The sequence below is a fragment of the Mus musculus genome, chromosome 10 (assembly GCF_000001635.26).
Source record: "Mus musculus strain C57BL/6J chromosome 10, GRCm38.p6 C57BL/6J".
Lineage (NCBI taxonomy): Eukaryota > Metazoa > Chordata > Mammalia > Rodentia > Muridae > Mus > Mus musculus.
The window spans coordinates 53,992,997-54,016,587 of NC_000076.6; the positions used below are offsets into that span (position 1 = coordinate 53,992,997).

General features: G+C 37.3%; 1 protein-coding gene across 7 annotated transcripts in view; it reads right to left on the reverse strand.

Moving 5' to 3' along the window:
* Man1a (mannosidase 1, alpha) overlaps positions 1 to 23,591 on the reverse strand; it is a 171,832-nt gene that overhangs the window by 88,212 nt on the left and 60,029 nt on the right. For all 7 annotated transcript variants that reach the window (XR_001779471.2, XR_003948601.1, XM_006512568.3 and 4 more), the window contains one exon: positions 21,419 to 21,499. Coding sequence is in view for 5 of the 7 variants with exons in the window: in XM_006512568.3 (XP_006512631.1) it covers positions 21,419 to 21,499 (81 nt within the window). In the remaining 2 variants the exon portion in view is untranslated. The remainder of the gene's footprint in view (positions 1 to 21,418; positions 21,500 to 23,591) is intronic.

Sequence of the window (23,591 nt, forward strand, 5' to 3'; positions counted from 1 at the left end):
GAAAGAGGAATGACAAATAGGCAAATAAAAAGATTCTCCTCACATCATCAGAATGATAGCAATTAAAACAACTGCCCAAGATACCAATGCATACTGATCAGAATGGCCTGAATCTACAGCACTGAGCATACTGAATGCCTTGTTATCAACCCATATTTATAGATATTGGGCCTCTAATGATACAGATACTTTGGCAGATGGTTTGATAATGTTTTATAAAACTAAACATAATCTTAGCATATAAACTTGGCTGTCATTCTATTTGGCATTTACCTACAAAAGCTAAAAATTTGTATCCACTGAATAACTTATACACATATGTTTTATATTTATGTATGTATGTATATGTATGTATGTATATATACATACACACACATTATATTTGGATTAAGCTTTAGATCTGAACTATAATGTGATTTATGTACATCAAAGTAGACATATATACATAAACTTGATTTATATGCATAAAATTAATAAACAAAGTTCTCAGACAGACTGACAAGAGATCCAAAATAAATCCCAGGAACTTCTAGTGGCCCTATCCCAACCATAATTCCTTCTTGTTCTTTACAGAGAATTCTCATTCTGCCATTTTCTCCCTTCATTTCTTTAGAGTTTCACTAACCCTACTTTAGCAGGCAGATTATTAGACACTGTCATACTAAACACCAAAAACAACAACAACCAAAAAGAAACAAAAAGCAGACTAGGACAGCAACAACCTTGTATGAAGCCTCTTCTAAAGCTTGGCTCCTTGTTTGTCTGCTTCTTCTCCTTACCGTTGGTCTGGACAACAGTCATTTGAATTTCAGGAGGCACAATTTGTGTTTTTCTCACTACTCATTCATAGTGAAATCTGTCCAATCAGAGGCTGACCAAGGGACAAGCGTGCAGGTGATATAATCCTTAATCAGGAGACATCTTGGTGGCTAATTCTCTTCTGGAGACATCAGTATCTATGAATCGTGGGTTATAAAAATGAGTGATTTCCTACTGCCTTGGTTCACTTTTACTAATGAATAGGATCACTAAGAGACAGTCTGCTCAGCTACTGTTTGCTTATCAAGGGCATAGTTGATATAGGAAAGAAAAACGAAAGTGATTCATTACTCTCATTGACCTGTTTTTAAAATAACAATTTGCTTTTCAGTCCTTCTCTGAAAGTGATCGATTAGCTTCACTTTTCAATATTATTTCAATTCAAATTAAACAGACGTAATGAGTTTTATTTGCTACATGTCTAGACTTACAGAAAACTCCAAATCTGTATCTCGTTTGTCTTCCAGTAGACCCCTGAGTCTTTGGACACTATATTCCAGCTTTGTTAGTTGCTCTGCCATCTGACTTGTTGAACTGTTTTACACCAATCTTGTACATTTCCATTCTCGAACACTGCTCCAAGAAGTGCTGCTTAGTATTATTGTAAATTCAAGCCAGGACCTGCATATTAGAGAATTCTTATATCCTCAGAATTCTTATATCCTAGATCATTTTCTAGTTTTTTGAAAGATGAATACTCACACACACATTCATACACACACACACTCACACACACACACACACACACACACACACACACACATTTGTACAACTTTAGATAAAATACTTCATATATTCATATTAAAATTTTCACTACATTTCAGAATTATATTAAAAGCTCTTAATGCTCTTACCATATATGTTATTCATTAAAAGTGAGTCTCTGGGGGGCATTTAGCATATTCCCATTAAATTGATTCACCAAGATAAATTTTAGAGGAGAATCACTCCTCTGTGAGAACTCAGTCAAGCTCAACCCTCCAGACCTATACAGTTACTAATTTACAGACTGTTGCTATCAGTGGACCCAGTTTAGAATCTTATGACTCAAAGAAATTTTATTACACACATGCACACGCGCGCACACACACACACACACACACACACACACCACACACACACACACACACACACACACACACACACACACACCACACACACACACACACACACACACACACACACACACACACACACACCACACACACACACACACACACACACACACACACACACCACACACACTGGTTATTTGAAGCATAATCATAAGAACACCTGAAGGGTTTCTACCCTCCTAGAAAGAAGGATGTCTACATGTTTATAATAGTCTGCCTCTAACCTCTATATAAGAAAGTCAGTATGCTGGGGAAAAAATTTCTGGCTTCACAGCTGCTAGGATTGTTTTTTTTTGCATTGATCATTACAATGGCAGATGCATTTTTACCTGAATGTAATCTGCATTGATAATTATGATATGAAAAGAGTCAAGATTGTGCCAATTTCATCACTAAGCAATGGACGTGACTAATGTTGTATCTATCACAATTTATCATTTTTTTCCCCTTCAGGTACTTATTTATTTATTTTATTAACATCTACATTCTGTTGTTAACCAGCCAGGTTCTTGTCTATAGAACACAAGCTGTATTGCTGAATGGTCAACTTTTCAATATCTTTTTCATTTCCAAGCATATTTACATTTGTATTACCTAAGCATTACATAAGAAAATGATCATTTAATCTAGAAAAAAAATCATTATGTTCATAGCAGCAAATATGTTATAAAATTTAAGTATAGGAAGACAATTCTACCAGATCCCTTATAATATCACAAGGACTTGAAAAATCAATGTTATCATAGTTCATATTATAGAGAAACAGATTTAATATGATATTTACAAAATAATGATTTCCTATTCCACTATTTTAAACCAGTGAAAAAGATCTTACTGTGGATAAAAGAGCTGCTTTAGGTAACACATTGAGTCAGTGATCAAACAGGGCCCCAGAAACCAGGCTGCGGGACCTAGAAGCTATGCTTATCCCACTCATGAGACACTCTTCAGGTCATTAGGTGGCTGTTTCCCATATAATGACGACTTTAAGAATCCCTCTAATTACAAATGGTTTATCTGTAGGCAAAACTTTGGCAATTTTCTTTAGAGACACAATTAGAAGTAAAAAGAGCTGTAGATCATTATTTAAATGTCTATTTCAATTACAAATTCTCATGTGGTTAATATTCCCTAACAGTCAGGGTGGTAGAAGCAGTGAAAGATGCTGCTGCTGACTTTTTAAAAGTCACATTTATAGATTCCCTAAAACACATCTAAATATTTAAAAAAAATAAAAACAAAAAAATCCAAAATCTTTATACCCATAGTGAAGCTCTACCAATTCACACTGCAGTGTTATAGTTAGAAATCTGTTTTACATCTCAAAAATAAAATCTCACAGGCTTGAAAAAAACAACAAAACCACACTTTCTAATTGCCCTGGGTTTCCATCATGAAGGGAATTCAGGTTTTAATTTGTAAAGCCTCACCAGTCTCTGGTAGCCTGTGTCCTCCCCTTTCACAGGCACCTCCTCTATCTCTCAGGCCAGGCTTCCTTTCCTCCCTGGCTTATTACTGAATAGTTTTCTCCCACCCTCTTCTTCCTCAAGCAAGCATGCATTACTTTTGAAGTTTCTTAAAGGAACATTTCCTGCTTGCAGCACAAGGAAAAAAATGGCTCACCATTATGTCTTCCCTAACACTTCCCTTTCAATTAGATTCTGCAGGGAAAGAAAAAGTCACAGATGGTACCAGATGCCTCAGGATTCCCGAAATTTTTTCTATAGCAGCAATAAAAGATAACTTTGCCATTTTTTTGGAGTCAAAACACCTTTCAAAAATAATTCTATTATTTCAGCTTTTAAGGAGATAAAGGAATATGCAAAGAGACTTCAATGATATTCTAAGAATATAAAATGTACTATACATTATGCCATATCTGGTTTGGCACGTGTGCACACATACATGTGACTATCAGGCAACTCCGTCTTTTTAAGCTGCTTTTCTTAATGCAAAACCCAAGTAATTGGATCTGGGATTTGTCAAGGATTCATGACCAGTCTGTTTATGTAAGCTTTGTTTCCATTTTCATGTGAACTGAGAATAGTATTAAGAGCTACTAGACATTGTTTTAGATAAATAACCTTCTGAAATGGAAACCCATAAACTGGCCATAAAGAAGAACATTCAATTATCATTAAGTAAAGTCAATTTTTATAAACCCGATGTTAGAGTGGGGGATAAAAGGTGACTTTCAAGACTTTATGGTTTATATCCTAGTCAGAAAAGTTTTAAAAAGTCAAATCTTAGAAAAGCTAAGGACAATGGTTTCCTAGGAAAGAATGGAGTCAAAGTTTATGATTGAGTTTTCCCTCTCCAAGTCTGTTGGGATTTCTGTTATTTTTGTGTTCTTAAGAATATTACAGCTTCACTATGAACATTTGGATATGAAAAATAAAGTTGTAGTGGACGGGTCATTGACATACAGAAGTTAGTATTACAGTAGCTTAGCATGACTTCCTGTGCGCGTGCGCGCGCGCGCGCACACACACACACACACACACACACAAACACACACACACTCATTAACTCCTTGACATCTTGAGTGTTTCCTTTGGATATACTCCTAAATGTTTAATAAGTAAACCTACGTAAATACATGGACCAAGGAAGTTCTTACGTACTTGATAGTTCGGAGCACTGGTTCTCAACCTTCTGAATGCTGTGACCCTTTAATACAGTTCCTCATCTTGTAGTAATGCCACATCTTGTAGTAAATTATTTTCACTGCTACTCCGTAACTGTAACTTGGGTACTGTTGGGAATCATAAAGTGAACATCTGTGTTTTCTGATGGTCTTAGGTGACCCCTGTGGAAGGATTGTTTGTCTTCTAATGAAGTTGTAACCCATAGGTTGAGAACCACTGGCTTAAAACAATGTAGCAAATTCTATTCCTACCAGACATGACTAGGAGTAAGTCTGTTCTTGCCACGCTTGGTGATTACCATAGTTTATTTTTCAATGTATTATTTTAAATGATTTTTTTTTGGCTTTGAAAGTGCCTATTTTTTATTTTGTTAATTTGGCAAGAATAACAGGAGGCCTGATGATCTTAAGTATTGATGTTTTATTTTAAATATCTGTAAAGTGCTTAGGTGACTGCTATGTTTTATCTACCTGGGAGGAAAGCAATGGACAAATAAGAACAGCAGGAAGTACAAGACAAAGAGGATAGATCGTGAAGTGTGAGCCTGACTACCCATTCCCGCACTAAACACACTCTGTCTTCTGAGAAATCCCACCAGAGATGCACCTCTGTGCAAAACATAAGCAGATACACCTCAGAGCCTCTGATTAGTTTAACCACAGGGACACCTGTTAAAAATATCTCTTTAGAGTACACTAAGAGAACCCAGAGCAAATACTGGATCAAATGCTTACTCTTAAGTATTTAAACTGAGGAGACATCTGGTCAGTTTTTGGACAATTACTTTTATAAAATGGCAACAAATATGAGTTTTCCTTTCTCACATTTTCTAAGTGAAAATAATGTAAAATGCAAATAGGTAACTGGACTCCAAATTTTTATTCACAGCCAAGAGATATTTATTAAAGTGCTGTTAACATATGGCAGATTTATAAGCTATTTCTAAATGCTTTCTGGGACTCTCTAATTACATAAAAGCATTCCACTTTTATTGTATTTATGTTTGTCGTTAAAGGTAAACTATTTTATTTTCATTTGAAATGCAGAGGTACTTCTTTTGCCCCTTATATTCTTTTCTCAGAAAATACAACACATACATTGAGATCATTCTAACGTGTAGATACATCCCTATCATTTAGTGCTCAGTATTACTTTCATCCTCAATATGCCAGACTTATAAAGAAAAGGTTGAATGTATACTTCCATTTTCATAGTATAGGTATAAATTTTATTGACATTTTCAATTGCAGTTAATCCTAGTTCAGAGTAAGGAGGCAGCTGCAGTACTGAAATCAAGTTTGCATATTGAAATCACATTTCCATAATTAAATCACAATTACATTTTGTAAGCTTTTGGCTACATATACTTACTGGACAATAAAAGTACTTTACTGTAGTGAAGAAGTAGGCGAAGGATAAAAACACAGTGAAGGAAGACGAGAATGTTCCCAGACTGGTGAACAATTCAAGAGAATTCTACATATTTTAAAACAGGCTTAAGTATCATGAACAAGTAATTTCGTATGCAACGTAAATAAAAAGGTATGCTACTAAGTGTTTTGATTATACCATAGTTTAGTTTTCATAGCTAAGTTGTTCTTTGTTGATGATAAATTGGGTTTCATTGGCTTTAGATTTCTGCTGTCTTATTTTTTTTATAAGGTTTAGATGTTGAGTAAGTAAAGAAAATCTGTGGCAACAACCACAGTTAACCCTGACTTTGGTCACAATCTGTGCTCAGGGCCATGAGCTTGAGAGCAGGAGCTAATCCCGGGTCACTGATTTGTTACGCAGATATGAAATGAATTCCAGTGCATCTATAACACAGATATTATATAATTCTCCAATACTTATACTGTAAACAAAGGGTATGCACCATGTGCATATGAACACACAGCACACACACATACACACCACACTTGCTCACAAACACATGCCCTCCCTGCTACCTCATAAATACATTGTCTTACTGTCACTAGTATGACTACAGTCCTTTTTCACATTCTTCAGCCCACATTTAAAAATTAACTCTTAAACTCAGAGCTCATTGTATGCCTCTGTTCAGAAAATGATACCCTCCAAATGTTCCAAGGCTAGCTCCATGTCATTCAGACTGTGACTTTAATTCATAGGTTGAAGGTTCATTGGCTCGCTGGTTCACCTCTCATTGCTCTATACCATATAATTCTATAGCATTTTCTTTAGAGCACATACCAGTGTCTGAAATTATTATGTGAACATACTTCAGATTATTTGTATTACCATAAAAATTTAACAAAAGTAAGGACTGACCTTGCTGAATCATCCAGAATCCAGGACATAGCCTGGCATATGATAAATACAATAAACACATATATATTTGCTAAATAATGAGTCAAATAAGACATAATCAGGCTAATCATAAGGCCTGGTCAGATGACAGGAAAATGCCAATTGCAATTCATTCTACAGGCTTCAACTTTGAGTTTTGTTATTTTCTGTCTAGTCAGAGACTGAGAGAGAAAAACGTCAGTGTTGGAGTGGCTGTGTGAAGTGACAGGCAAGCCTAAATGAATAAGTGCAGTGTGCTTTCCCCATGACTGATGAAACATAGGAGAGAAGAGTAAAGAGATGAAATTGTTTATTATTTACTTCTGGTTCTAGGGATTGAATCCAGGACCTCACATACCTGAGCACGCCCTGTACTCCTGGCTACACTTTCTGTCCCTAATCACTGTTTAATAACTGTAAATGCCAAGTTGCAACCAAATATTAGAACACGGAAATTGGCAGCCGAGTAGAAGTGGGAAAGAAACTGTAGCCATGGCTCTAAGAAGGGCATGCACCAGTCTGGCAACATAAGGTTAAACAAATAAAGCCATCAAGCTAAATGATGCTTTGACGGCCAAGGAGGCATCTCTTCTGCTTATCCTTTCTACCCAGAAGCAAATCAAACAATTGAGGTGAGGAGCTGTAGAAAATTTGCACGCTCTCCCATGCTTGCCCATTAGAGCTCTTGGCAGGACCAAGAGTTAGTCACTAATGGTGCTATTTCAGAATAGTGGGGTACTTCAAGTTAAGATAAACATAAACTTCTTATGTTCCAAACTAAACATTCTTCTCCACACTTATGTTTACTTCAGGATCCATGCAAATGAAGTTTCAGCTAAATTTTAAGAGCAGAATTGTTTGGCTTACTCTGATAAAGCAGCAAAGCTCTCAGAGAAACATATCACAATGTAGCAGACATGGATTCAGTTAATACGATGATTAACCCTAAGGTCTACTGATGATCCATATTCTAAAATGTTTTAAAACTAATTAAAAACACACAAACTAGCTCTGTGCCATAAAATTATAAGACGTTTTACAAACAAAACATCCAGAAGACTTATTTTAGAAGGATCCTAATTGGTAAGTCATAAAAATTCTAACCAAAGCAAAATTTTGTAGATGCTTTTATATAATTTGTAGAGGCTAACTAAAACAAATTGGCATTACGACCACACTTTGTAGAACCGTCCATGTAGGTAAAATTCCAGGAGTAAAAATTTGAAAGAAAGAATCCTGGATCAGCATACTTGCATTAAATCCAGCTCATTAGCAGATATGCATTTTGTCTATGTTCCTCTGCCAACTCTAATCATATGTACTAACTTTGCAATGCCCCAGAGTCATGAATTCTTGTCCAACAACCATTTATTTAAGTTTTATTCTGCATGACTATTTTCTCTGCTTTTGTTTCAGTGGTAACTTTGACCAATATATATTTCCCACAGAGTAATGAATCTTCTGTAAACAGAATTTATATCTGAGAAAATTTCAATCTGCAGACATTTGGAAGATATATGTATACGTATATGTATATATGTGCATATGTATATAAGTATATGCCATTTTTGAATATTTCATCATCAGCCATGCAGACAGATTCTGATAGAAATCTCCCTTCAACCAATGGTTTCATGATTCTGTCATGAATTGTCAATTACTCAAATTACCCTGTTTTTGTTTTTTGTTATTTTTTTAATTTCTCCTAATCCACCTATCTCTCCTTCTAACCTAGACATCTACATCTCCTGTCATCAAAACTGACCCAGATCCTCCTACGCTACTTTGGGCCAGTTAAGTAGTCCATTTTCCATGACTATTCACTCAGCTTGTCTAACCCCCTACTCCCTTCCACTCCTCTTGTCTTTCCTAGCCTGTAATTGTGGTAGACATTGTCAGTACCTTAAAGTCCATCTTAAACGCAACTGAAATCTCCATCTCCAAGCTTTGTATGAGGTGCTGAGCAGGGAGTGAAGAAAAGGTGACCTTTACAAGCCTGTGGTCACTACTCCCAGAAACACTTCTTTCCACCTGTTACCCTTCTCTAGAACAGCACCTCACGTATGCTCCCCTCAAATGTCTATCCTTTTCCCCATGAGCTACCAAAGATGGCTTTGCCATATAATTCTTTGAGTAGTTAACAGGGCTCTCATGGTGACAATTTCATAAAAATTTTTTACCACTAAATCTACACTGGCTTAACATTAATTTCTCCTCCACTTTCTTATACTGCAGAAGAAGGGCCCTTTCCTCAGGCTATCTGTTTTCTGGAACCCATATCCCCACTTCTGCTTTAAGGCTTGAATTAATCTTTATTTCCCTCTACCTTCTCTTCAACTGGATCAGGTTGGATCTCTTCTGACACGGCCTCAAAATGACTCTCAGATACAGCAGCGTGTTCCCCTCTAGTCGTCTATGTAACAACCCCTTCTCCCAAGGTTCAGTGATCTCTGCAGAAGAGTGGACAGTAACCACACTCCTCAGCCATCTTCTCCTGGGCCTGTTAAATGGTCAGTGCTTTCATACTGCTGTGCCATGGTATCCATCTAATGGATACGACTTCAAAGATGGAGAATATACAAGATTGTTTCTGGGAAACAACTTCTATTAAAAACAGACTCATAGGAAAAATAACCTAATATTACAAACCCACATCAAGGTGACTTGGGTAGATAATATTAATGAAAATGATTTGAAATATTGGTTACAACAATCACTATGAACTGGAAAGTCATTCAACATAACTGAAATATAAAATTTGATCACAATGGTACTGAGATTCCTTTTTTTTTTTTTTTTAAACAGGGTACATGAGAGAAAAACACAGTCAACTTTTCTTTTGAGATTGAGAGAATGACCAACCAATAACCAGCCCAACTTGAAACCCATCCCATGGGTAAGTACCTATCCCTGACACTATTAGTGATACTCTGTTATGTTCTGCAGATAGGAGCCTAGCACAACTGTACTTTGAGAGGCTCCATCCAGGAGTAGACTGAAACAGATGATAGGCTGTCCCTAAGCCTATCATTGGACAGAGCTCAGGGATTGTTATGGAAGAGTTGGGGGAATGATGAAGGGCTGCAAAGTGGATAGGAACTCCATAGGAAGACCAACAGAGTCAACAAACCTGGACCCTTGGGGCTCTCAGAGACTGAACTACCAACCAAAGAACATACATGGGCTGGAACGAGGCCCCTAGCACATAAATAGCAGATGCCCAACTCAGTCTTCTCCAACAACTGGAGCAGGGGCTGTCCCTAAGGCTGTTGCCTGACTGTGGAATCTGTTCCCCTAACTGGGTAGCCTTGTTTAGCCTCAGTAAGAGAAGATGGGCCTATCCCTGCAGAAACTTGATATGCCAAAGTGTGTGTGTGGGGGTGGGGGGAGCCGCTGGGGGGGCAACCTTCTCAGAGGAAGAGGGAGAGATCTGGGGAGAGATTATATGAGGGGAGACCTGGAGGGTGCAGCAAACAGAATGTAAAATGAATGCATACAAAATGAATAAAAAATAAAAAATATTTTTTAAAAAACTTGAGAGTCTGATGTGGCAGCCTAAGGAGCCAAAGGTCCTACTCGGAGAAGCAGACCTCTGTAACTACAGGCTTTAGGAATAGCCTTTTGCCTGACTGTGGGCATGACATTTCTATGCCAAAGCATGACTTTCCATTCCACTCTTGTCAGGCTGCTGTATGGATGTCTCCTGTAGCCTGCTCACGAATTCAAGCTTGGAAACTGTTTACGTCATTTCTCAGAATTAGCAACAATTCTTCCTCCTCCTTGGTGGAAGGAAGACTCCGTAGTTTAATGGAAGTGGAAGCTGCTCAATGCTTTACTTAGTATTTGTTAATAATAACTGTATTTCTTCAACCCTTTAAATTACACTGACCATGTGACTTTCTATGGCCAATGAGCTTATGAGCTATCTTTAGGCAAAAGCATTAGAAGCCAATGGGATATTTTCCTAGCAGACTGTCACAACTCAGTAGATTGTGAGGGAGATACTACATGACAGCCAGGATGCATCCCCACAGGTCTGTATCTACAGTCTCATGTGCAAGGAACTACACTAACTAAAGAGTCAGAAACAGCTCATTAAGACACAAACTGACTGGCTTGCTTTAAGGTGTCAACCAGGTCAAAGGCTGGGACAACTTCTATTATTTACAGATTAGTATCAATAAGTTTGACAGGTGGAATTCTTAATGAACAGAATGCTTCACAAAATGCTGAGGCAAAGTGCTCACAGTGATAAAACTTCTAGCTTTTCGAAATAATCATAAATACAGGAGTGAGGTTTACACCATGTGAAATACAACAGAACCGTAGTAAGAAAGAAGTATGATTTCTGTAATTTGGGGCAAGGAAAGGTAGTAATTTCATTTTGACTGAAATGCACGGTGTCTCTCAGTCAATTCTATATACTGGCATATCTCTTTTAAATTACAAATTAAACTCGCCAATTATAATGGGATATTCAATGTGTGACAGCTATAACTCATCAGCCATGAAAATGTAATTATACATATAAGTAAATTGACTATTCTCTAATATGTTTTGCTAAACTAAACCTTTCTATATGAAAATACTAGCTAATTTTTTTACAAAAATTTCAGTAACAAATGCCAAATACTAAACTAATAAAGTGTATGCAGAGACCAAGCTAAATGTCTATAAGATTATAAGGCCAAGCACATTAGGACAAAATAACAAAGAAACAGCATCATTTGATAAATGGGATTAAAATTGTTTTTTCCCCAAGAAATTAGCATAAATGTGGCATTAAATGGCTTAGAGAACTTCGTCTGGATCAGAGAGTCCCCTCAGGTTGAAGAGAATGTGCACAGTTCCTTTCGCTTTTGCTTTTTATCATTTCCTCCTAGGCTTATAATTTCAGAAAATGCCCCAACAATGTCAATTCAATTTAAAAGGTCCACAATAAATGACCCAGTATATTTAATAATGATTTAATTTAGATAGAGTCTCTAGCTCACTGGTTTTCAGAACTCATCTCTTTCAGAGAACCAGAGGCTCAGATAAAAGGGGGAGATGTAGACTGTGTGTGCGTGCGTGTGTGTGTGTGTGTGTGTGTGTGCAAGTGTGTGGCAGGGACTGACTGAAGGTGGAGGGTGGGTGGAGTCACAAAATCTTATAAGACAGAATCTTCAATCTGTGGGTCAGGACCCATCTGGGGGTAGTATGGCCCTTTACCCTAAGACCATTGGAAAACAAAAATATTTATATTATGATTGATAACAAAATTACACTTATGGAGCAGTAACACAAATAGTTTTATGTTTGGGGTCATTGCAACATGAGGAACTATATTGAAGGGGTGTAGCATTAGGCAGGTTGAGAACCATTCTTATAAGGGACTAGTGGTGATACATATTCTCAATCATGTTATATAACATTCTTTTCCTCTGACCTATCCAAGCCTTCCAGCCCAGCTGCTGCGTCATGCTATCAATATGCAAATTTTACCATAAAATTCATTGAAACTGTTATTTGTGGGGACTGTAACAAGGAAAGGTGACAGGAAAGCCAGGGAGGAGCTCAGTTAATGACCACTCACTAAATGCTCTCCAGTACCAGGCACAGCGGGCATAAGCAAAAGAATAGAGATATAGCAGAAGCTTGAACTTCCTTTTGGAATTAAGTTCACGCTATTGGGGAAACATAGCATGTTGGTTTGTTTTTGTCAGCTTGACACAAACCTAGACACACCTGGGAAGAAGGTGAGGCATTGGTTCTATCAGATTGGCCTACGGGTGTGGCTGTAGAACATTTTCTTGATTGGTAATTGATGCAAGGCACACAATTCCATCATTGTTTTAGTGATGTCTGAGGGGGTTCAAATGGAACCCTTTCAGATAGCTTTTGACTTATTGTCCCATCATACTCAAACTCAAAAATACCTGTTCTTGTTTGTTTGTTTGTTTTTTATGAGTCTGTTCAAATTTTCCAGTTTGAGTTTCTGAAGTTTTATTTTCTCATTAAAACAGAAGGTCCACAAGGGCTGTTTTGTACTCCAAGCAGAGTCTGACACAGTCTGTTGAAGAGATAGGTGACTTCTCCCACCGTTGCGTGACAGTTTCAGATGAAATGTTCCATTCTGCAGGGAAGTGGTTTTAAACTAGAAAGAAAACAACTCAAAATAGCTGCAGGAAGTCCCTAAAATTGAAAAGATTAACTGGGGACTTTCCTCTCAGGGTAGGCAATAAAGCTGCAAAGAAGTACCTCAGACAAGCCAAACTGCAAAAACAATTCTGAGACCAACCAGATACCTATAAGAAGCAGAAACCAGCAGAGCTGCCTGGAAGAGGACTAAACCAATGTAGGCACTGGAAAGGATGCTTTTCTACTGAGCTGCCTGCAGCCCGTAAAGGCTGTGCAGCATACGTAGGGGTTCCAGCTTTGGGAACTGTCACCCCTTCTGGGGTTGGGTTTGGTGATGTAGCTGTCTTTGAGTACTCCAGTAAAACTCATTGGCTCACCAACTTGGAGTTTGTCTTTTGGTCTGTTGTATGTTCCCTCCCAATTCTTTACACAATTCCAACACCATGACTGTTCACTCTGTTTTCTCTCCATGTTACTTCTAGTCAATATTTTTCCCAACCAGAACCACCATGGTGGGCCTGATTTTGGATACCCCAAAAATATACTTGTGAGAACGTTCCTCTTTGAAGGGGCTACTCAAACTGATCCCTCTGAGCTACCAGTCTTCTAGTGGGTAAATATTTGGTCCTTACTGCTCTGCAGGTCTCTCTAGGCAGTTATCTCAATGAGGATGTAGATGCAAGGAAATGGTTGCTATTTTGGCTTTTTTTGCATTGAAGTTATATATTTACAACAGATCATAACTAAAATACCTTTCATATATTTTGAAGAGAAGGATAAATTTGAGCCCAATTCTTGAACAGCATTTGTGAGTATGGCTGAAGTGGATTCAATTGTATTCCTCGGTTTTGTTTGCTTTTATGATAATTTTTTTGTTTTGTGGAAAGTTTAGTACATACATGTTTAAAATTATACATCAGTTATTTTATGTTATCAAATTTTAGTTTCAAAAAAATACAACAACCAAATTGGTGTTAAATCTTTTTTTTTTTTTTTCTGGTCGCTAGGAAACCTGCAGATACATTTCTGTCCAACGCTTAGATGATTAACAAGTTGGCAGAGCCTGTGCTAATCTTATCTGCAGCTATCATACCTCCTGACTTTCCACAGCTCTGCTTGATCATGCACAGTTTCTGTAAGTCATTTTCATTCTTTGCAGAATGAGGCAGGAGACAGACGGATTGTCTCAGCATCATCTCTTGCAAGCAGATTGTGGCAGACTGAGTGTGAAATAAAACAACATCAATATATCCTAATTTTCTAAGGGATTTCTAAATAATTTTGTGATTATCCATCACTAAAATACATTCCAGGAACAATTTCTAATTCTCCAAACATTCTAAATGTCAGAATCTTATCAAGTCAGAAATGTCCCCCACTACTTTCTTTCTGCTCAGCTTCTCAGTCTCTCTCCTCCCATGTTTTCCCCCTTTCTTGGTGGCCTTGAGGCTTGGATGCATAAGGTAGTCAGTCCTCTTAGTGAGTTATCAGTAACCTTTGTACTGGTGTTTTAGCATGGCAGATAACATTGGAGAATTTTGCTGCAATTAAAATAAAGGTCACCCTCTGCTTCCTCAGTCTTGGACCAAATACTCTCTATCTTTTCTTATGGAAAGATAGACCTCCCTCTCATCATGGAAAAATATTCTTCCCTCCCATCATGGAAGATTAGTCCTTCCATCAGTTTAGTGTCCAAGAGGTTAGCTATGTTCTTCTAGTTGAGACTCAATAACAGCCTGTTTCCTTCAGCATAAAATGCCTCTAGATGTGATCCCTTAATTTAAGGAATTAAGTAGGTTTTAAAATCAGGTAGGTGTTTCATTAAGCTTATGTGGCTATGTCCTGTTTCAGTTTTTTGTTTTTGGGTTTTTTTTTTTTTTTTTTTTGTCCCATTAGTGCGTTTCTCTTAGTGCATTTAAATCTCATTTAAATGCCTGCTTCTCTTCTAACAATCTCTATCCACATGCTATTATACCTTGATGTTGGGGAGTTCTGCCAAACCTAGAGGTTTCTGTCACTACCCTTTTATCATTTCAATTCTTTTGCTTTTTTGGCTTTTTGTCTACTTGCGTTTTGAGTAAAGTAAAGCAAGAACAGAAGAAAGAGCCTGTTTCTTAATTTGCAATGTCTCAAGGGGTAGTCAAGCTATACAAATATTCTATGGCAATCAAAGACATTTTTTCCAGATTGTTCTTCAGAGCATCAGTGCCATGATGACCTATTAAATGTATTTCTGGTTCACTATAGGTGTTGGTACTTTCTACCCAACACATATGAGATGGTATATGTAGAAACGTGGGGCTGCAGAGTTGGCTTGGGAGTTCAGAGCACTTGCTGCTCTCTCTGGGAATATGGGTTTGGTTCCCTCAGTGCACTCATGGAGGCTCACAACCAAGTTCCAGAGAATCTGATGCCCCCATCTGGTCTCTGTAGGGAGCAGACATGCATGTGGTACTCATATATGCACGCTGGCAAATATACATAGAAAAGCATTTTATTATCACTGTGCAACTGTGTGCATGAGCATGTGATGGGGTATGTGAAGGTCAGAGGACAACTTGGTGGAGTCTGTTTTCTCCTTTTCCCCTTATACGGGACCTAGGGATTGAATTGAGGTCATCAGACTTATATGGTAGTTCATTTACCCACTGAACTATCTCGTTTGCCATGATGTGTAATATTCATATGCTCTTTTTTATACATGTCAACACTTATTTTGATATGCCTTTTATAAGTTTACTTTATTCACTCATATTTGCAAATTTTCAATACCATTCTTGGTTTAATTATTCTTATTCTACAGCATCGGCTCCTAAAATTTGTTCCTATAGATAATTCTACCTTAGTTTTGCCATTTTAAAAATGGGAAGTTATAGTGAATTAACTGTGTAAAATACAAGGGAAAAGTAAAGATTATGTTATTTCTTTACATTGAGACTTCAAGAAATATATAGAATGTAGCTTTTTATTATACCCAAAATTACAGATTTATTCTGGCACATTGAACGAAGATTCTAGTGAGTGCATTCTAAATCCTTGTATATTTACATTTCCCAGTTAGGATTTCATTCCTCTTGAGTGTACTCTAGAGCAATACACATTCATCTTTTATCGTTAATAAAGGTCATTCCTATTTAGTATTCATCTTATCTCAAACTCATCTGTGTAGAATTATTATGGTTGTTTGAACTCCTTATACAAGCTTTGAAGAAAAGTTGTGGATTGACCTCTTAATTTACTACAAACTATCTTAACTGAGCTAAGAGCCTTTACATTTCTGAATGTGTTCATAGTAAGTTTATCACACAGGTGTTTCCTGTCTTGCTCAAACGGTGACTGACTAGAGCTCCCCAGCATCCGTGCTTCTGGATTTATGTTTGTCACGGTAACCGTCCCATGAAGTGCAGCCCAAACCAGTGGGGCCCAGTTTCCTCAACTTCATGATATAAATCTGAGAATTAATTTTTAGTTTACGTCAGCGTATGCCTACATATATCTATATAATGGTGATCTATAATTTTCACAACATTCCTAACTCTCACTGATGAAATCAGAATCTTAAATCAGGGCTGCTTAGCAACTCTTCAGTGACATCATTCCTGAAAATGAATTTTTCTAGACATTTCTAGGAAATTCTTTGATCTACATGTGCGTGGAGAGAACTCTATAGGTATATGAAACCAAGTTATGAATAAGTTAGCCATGTTGGAGATATTTCTATGAAATGACTGCATGTTTTCATCTTGAATCAAAGTCAAATTCTTGGTAGCAAATTCTCCTGAATGCATTGGTAAAACAAAATGCAACTGTTAGGTGATGCAGTGAGTAGGAGAAAAAGGAAGGGGAGGAGATCTACACAACCAATCTAGTTCTAACTACTTCTCATATGGCAATCACACTCTGGAGCATAAATATGTAGTGACAAATCATTAGTAATCAAAGTAGAGATACTAGAAATGACCTAAATCTCAGTATTTACAGAATACTCAAGAAAAAAAATACTGTAAGAAGATAAATCTTTATGAACCAGCATTTAAAAATTATTTAAAAACAGAGAAGTATATAAGAAAAAAATCTTAAATTTTTCCTCTAACAAAATGTAAAAACAAAAAAGATCCACAACAAATTAATTTTTACAGAGTGAAATTGACAGCCAAATATGGTGAAATGATAGTTATTTTCAGGGAAGGTCTTCTTCACTGTCTTTTCTATTAAAGGAGGCCAAGTAAAGAATCAAAAGCATGCTGCTAGCCTTGACCTATAGGTTCCTACCATGCTATATCCATATGTAGCTTGGGTCTCACATCCAGTGCCCCAGCCTAGCCTGGCCAACCCTGCCTCTGCTGCAACCAACCTCTAGGCTTCCATCACAACCCATAATGCCTCCTCCTGACCCACCAGCTCTTGTCACACCATACACAACCTTTCAACCCAAGAGCTGCATATACTGATTCAGGGTCTAACCATGTGAATCTGCTTGATACACCCCTCCCCCCAAAAAACCTCCAAATACACCCCTATAGTCAAGGCTTGAACCAGGATGCACATACTATATACCAGATCAGTACTGGTGTCTGCCTGACCTCATTCCACCTAAGCCATATCCAACATCTAGGCCAAACTCAGCCTGTACATTTTTGTTTTTTTTTGCCCCGATCTGCTCTGTCTATATCAGACATGGAACTAATAAAAGAAACCCATGCACACAAATCTCATTGTAAAAGTATTAAACAATTTGAAATAAAAAAGCAGATATCTTCCCTGTAAAATCCAGCAGTCCTATAAAAATATTTGCCAAATGAAAATTACATAGATGAAACCAGGACACAGAATTTAAAAGAATAACTATAAACTTTATCACAGATTTCAAGGAGTTTAAAGAAGACACAAAGAAACAGTTCAATGAAATTAAGGAGAAAGAACTCAATGATAATAAGTCCTTGAGTGGTGCCCAAGAAAATATAAACGTAAGGCTGATGGAAATGGAAAGGACAATCTAGTACTTGAATATAGAATTCTATAAAGAGTAACATTGAAGCTGAAATGATGATGGAATTTCAAAACCAAATAATTCAACTAGAAAACTCAAAGGAAAGCTTTACAAGTAAGATGAGTCATGCCAAAGACCAAGCATCAGGACTCCAAGATAAAGCAGAGGCTCTAGACCAAATAAGTAATAAAAAATAGAAGAAATTAGCATACAGGAAATGTGGGATACCACTGGAAAAACAAACCTTTAAGTTATTACATAGAAGAGGGAAAAGACTCCCAAGAGAAAAGCACAGAAAAGATCTTCAACAATATCACAGAAGAAATTTTCTCCAATTAAAGAAGAATTCAAGAAAGAAAAAGTTTTCTAGAACTAAATGAAAATGAAACACAACAGAAAACCTCGGGAACACACTGAAAACAGACTTGCAAGGGAAATTTTATAGCTTTAAGTATCTATATTAAGAAATTCAAGCCATGAGGGTACACTCAGGAGGAAGAGGCAGACAGATCTCAGTGAGTTTGAGGCCTGCCTGGTCTGTAGAGTGAGTTCCAGGACATCCAGAGCTATAAAGAGAAACCCTGTCTAGAAAAACCCAAACCAAAACCCAAACCAAGACCAAAAAAAAACAAAAACCAAACAAAACCAACCAAACAAACAAACAAAAAAACCCCAAAAACTATCAGAATGATTCATGATATCACTCAAAAAAAAAAAAAAAAAAAGGAAAGAAAACCGAAGATACCAAATTCAATGCAAAGATTAATGAAAGAGAATTGAGAACGATATCAAGAATCAATGAAACAAAGATCTGATTCTCAGAGAGAATATACACAAGTAATAGACCCTAGATTTTTTGACATGACTAGTCGGGGGTGGGGGTTGGGGCCCAAAGTCAACAGAATCAGAAATGAACAAGGAAACAGACACCAAAGAAATTCGAAATATTATAAGGGAATAATTAAATAAAAAACTGTACTCTGTTAAATTGGGAAACTTCAGAAGAAATGCATGAATTTCTAGATTCAGCCAAACCACCAAAAATAAACCAAGAAGTCAAACACCCTCAAAAACCATAACAAATGAGGAGATTAAAATAGTAACAAAATTCCTTCAAACTAAAAAAAGTCCAAGGCCAGATGGATTTCTGTCAAAATTCTACCAGACTTTCAAAGAAAATCTTGAGCCAATCATTCTTAAACCATTCAAGAAAAGAAAGAAAGAAAGAAAAAAAAAACGAACGAATGAACGAAACAAACAAACAAACAAACAAACAAAGGAAAGGTGTAGCTCCAAATTCCTTCTATGGAGCCAGTATCATTTTTGCCTCCTAAAAATATCAAAGGCTATGCCCATAGTATCTAATCAACATGAGTTCTTATACATAAGCTCAACAAGGAACACAGTAATAAAGAGTGTAATGTGGATGGGGAAAACCTCAGGAGGCTTCAACCCTACCTATACACAACTAAGAAATGTAGAGAGTGAAAGAAAAGGTCTTCCCCAGGAAAGAGCACACCAATTCGGTATCCCCTATCAAGTGATCAGCCCTAGAAATATATACATACAAGTACCATTGTACAAACTGAACATGTTTTATTTATGCATATGTGTATATTGAGTAATTATATATGTGTGTGTATGTGTGTGTATACAAACATAGACACATATGTACATATGTATGTATGTAACAACAGTTAATGAAAACTGAGGTCATTTATTTGAAAGATGGCAAGCAGGGGTGTAAGGGAGAGTTCATATGGAAGAAAGAAAAGGGAAATGATGCAATTATTTTATAATCTCAAAAATAAAAATAATTTTTACAAGGCCTTTAACTTATTATTGTACTTACGAGCAAATGACATCATTTGTGGACATTTCATTTAGATAGGCACATCCACATATATCAAATATTCATAGAAACAGATCCACTCATATGTATGGAAACCCGGAACAAGTAAAACTTAAAAAAAGCTAATGAAAGGGACTTTATCCTTAGAAAAATACAGATATGTTTCTTTGTGTATTCCCCACAATCCCCATCAAGCTCTTGGACAGAAGGACACACACCTTACGTTTTCCAAATTGTGTCTTCTACGTGTAGGTTATGGAGGAACATAAAAGCAAGGTCATCTTAGCACACTGTCCAAACAATGAGAAAACTCAGGTTCAGGATGCTCAGGGACATGTTCATAAACAAAACATTAATTTGCATGCTGCTTTTATAAAATATAGTTGCTCCACTTAGGGATGCTAACCTGGGCTGCCCAAATGATAACAGAGCAGAGAAAGTAACGTGGGGGTGGGGCAGGGAGAGGAAGGGGGACTAGCACAGCAGAGACCTTTGTTTCCCAGGCTCAAATGATGCTTTGGACAGAATGACACAGGGGACTATAGGGACCATCTATATACTTTTTAAAAATGCGGTAGAACCGATTCCAAAGAGAGAGGGAGAGAGAGAGAGAAAAGGAGTCGAGAGCTGCTTTGCTCTGATGAGAAAAGCACCTTGGAGACAGGAACAAAGTCAAGCAGCCTCTCTCATTAAACATTTACTACCCTGCTTAAATCTGTTTGAAGCACAGAAATACATGAAATACTACACAGGCTAAGATCTACTCTTCCCCAGCCAGAATGCTGAGCCTGATGTCAATCTGACTGACGTGCGGTTGGAATACGTGACTACGTTTCCTTGATGTCAGCTCTTAACGCTGTCAGTATTACAGGTGAGCCGATTCCTGAAACTCTTAGTGGACACTTAACGTAAGTCACAAAGTTGTCCAAATGCTTTCAGGAAAATAGCATTGGTGCCCTTGATGAGCACGATGCAAAAGTCTTTAATCTACCAAAAGAAAAAAAAAGTAAATTAAAAATCCGTGCTTTGCCCTAAGCAGCAGATAATTCATTAAGCTTTGACTCAGGAAGAGAACGATGCATTTCTCACAGGGACTCTGGCCTGCAGGACCATGTGCTAGCAAGCTCAGAGTTGCAACCCCTCAATTTCACAGCTACTGTCATTTTCAGATCTTGTTTGTCATGCTTCCTTTACTTAAAAGTTTTTACTAAGCTAATATACTAACATTAAAATAAATTTGGAGGAAAAAAAATGCACTTATAAGTCTGCCGTTACGCTAAGCACGGGGAATATGCCCGCAGACATGTGGGATTTGTACTTCTAATCACAGCATGCATAGCATAATGGAGCCACGCTTTTAAAGGCAGCACCTTAACCTGACAATAGGAGCTGTCGGACTCCCCCCAGCTGGTTCATTGGATTGGCACACATTTTGAGAAATTAAGCTGATCGTCAGGATGTGAGGCTTCAGTGGGTTTTTCCACACCACAAACGGCACAATTAACAGTAAGAGTAATTTGGAGACATTTCATAATTCAAACGTCTATATGACTTTGCAACTTACCTCCTCTCCGGACAAATAGTAGGCTGACAGCAGTCCACCGACGAAGCGTATGTTGACTTCAAAAACAGAAACTTCAGCATTCTATGGGAACAAAGTGAAGTAGGTTAAGACATAATGATAGCATGCGAGATGAAAGCACATGGTATGACAAGCTGCTGTAATTTAAAGTCTGCGCAGACCTGTGTGCTTGCCCAGGGGCACCTATAGGCAAGACAGGAAGTCCCTTGTAAATATGGCAAAACATGGGTAAGCAGATAAGGAATAATTCTGACTCAAAGCAAAATTATAAAAATAGCACAAACTAAAATTCTGTCTTTCCTATATGCAGAAGCAGACCTAACACTTGATATTCTGTAGCTGTGCAAAGGCAACGAGATCAGGGCTTTTATTATTATTTTTTTTTATTCCGTGTTCTCATTATTTCCTTCATTTGTCTGCTTTTTCCTCCTGAAAGGCCAATCAGACTACAGTGTGGCTGCTAGCTCCACACTAGTCTAGCAATCTGTTTCTATTATGTTAAAGTGGCACAGGCAGAATGCTAATGACACATAAACCTGGGGCTTGAGTTCCAGTGCTGCTCCATGCCTCTGCCTTCCCAGTCACAGCTCTAAGGCCACATTTTGTCTTGGCACAACAGTGATAACAGTATGTGCTTTCATTGTTAGAGTGGTTCTTAGTTACATCAGTAGTAGCTTGATTTTATTATTTACAATATGGCACATGCTTTACTCATTCCCTTATGTCCTTTATTCCCCACTCAGACCTTAATTATCATTCCTATGTCCTGTCCACAGAATGAGAAAAAAGCTAGGCTGAGAGTGATGAATGTGACCTTTTGAAGTCCACACAACAGTAGAAGAATTAGGATTTCAATGGACACATGTTTACTCATGGTTCAAAACCTGGCTCTTCTGGACTCTACGGATACCTCACAGACTACACTTCATGCCTGGTTATTAATAGTCAAATAATTGTGATACTTAAGTAGTAATTACCACCAATAGCTTTATGGTTCTATAATATTTTACTGCTAAGTGCATCTCTATTTTTTAATGAGGTGTTTAGCATAGTATGACCCCAAACAGACATAAGGTATACTTCATCAGGCCTACTAAGTAACTGTCACTTCTGGTTAGTATCAAACCATTCACGGATACTGACAAGGGCCAAGAGCAAAATAGAATGTATGGAGCCAGCATCTGTCAGATGAACTTAGAAAAGCCATTTGAGATATCGCCTTTAGAGACCATTTATTAAGCAACTACTATGTGCCAGGCCCAGGCCTAGGTTCTGTGAGTACAATGAAAACTGACAAGATCCTTAAACTTAAGTCAGTCTTCATTTCAGAAAAGAGTTTCAGAAACAAATAAGAGATGGATTGCTTCATTCCTACATGCTCTCCCAAAAAGGATCTAGGGGTCTAATAACTGAAGCTCCTACTTAAGAAAGTCCCTGCAAAAGAGAGCTTATAAAAAGTTAGAACTGTTAAAGATGAAACTATCATAAAATAAAGCCATGGTATGAGTGTATTTAATTGTACTGAATAATTTATATTTTGCAACTTATATATTTGGATTAAACCCCCTCTGTATTATGCAATTTATCACTAAAATGGATCACTCTGAATGAGGGTCATTTAAACCCTGCTGTTAGTTCACACAACCTCTGATTTAAAAAAAAAAAAAAAGGAAAATTTATTGCATTTAGTTTGGTTCATACTTATCTCTCATATCTAATAGAAATAATGTCTAATAAAACTCTAATGAATATCAGCCCTTAGAGCACATTTGCCTTAGTTTGTATTTGTGTTTTTTTTTACATTTTAAACCAGAAAACAGTTTTTCTTCGTGTTTTCACTTAGAGAAGCTTACAGAGGTGATTTTATTTCCTTATTCAGGCTCTAGGCTCATTACACATGCGTTTCCCATTTCCCCTTTGAAAAGCACCGGACAGTTGAGACCTTTCTATAGACATCTGATGAAAATTATTGCAAGGTAGGGGACTGAGCCATGTCAATTGCCATCAGAAATATATCTCAATCTAGACATCAATCACTTATTGGATGCAGTTAGTCAAGCAGCTATTGATCCAGCTCTGTGTGTATTCCAGAACCTGCATTCTATTTATCTTGCTTTGCTGTAGCATACTGAAAGATAACCTTGCAATGTCCTGC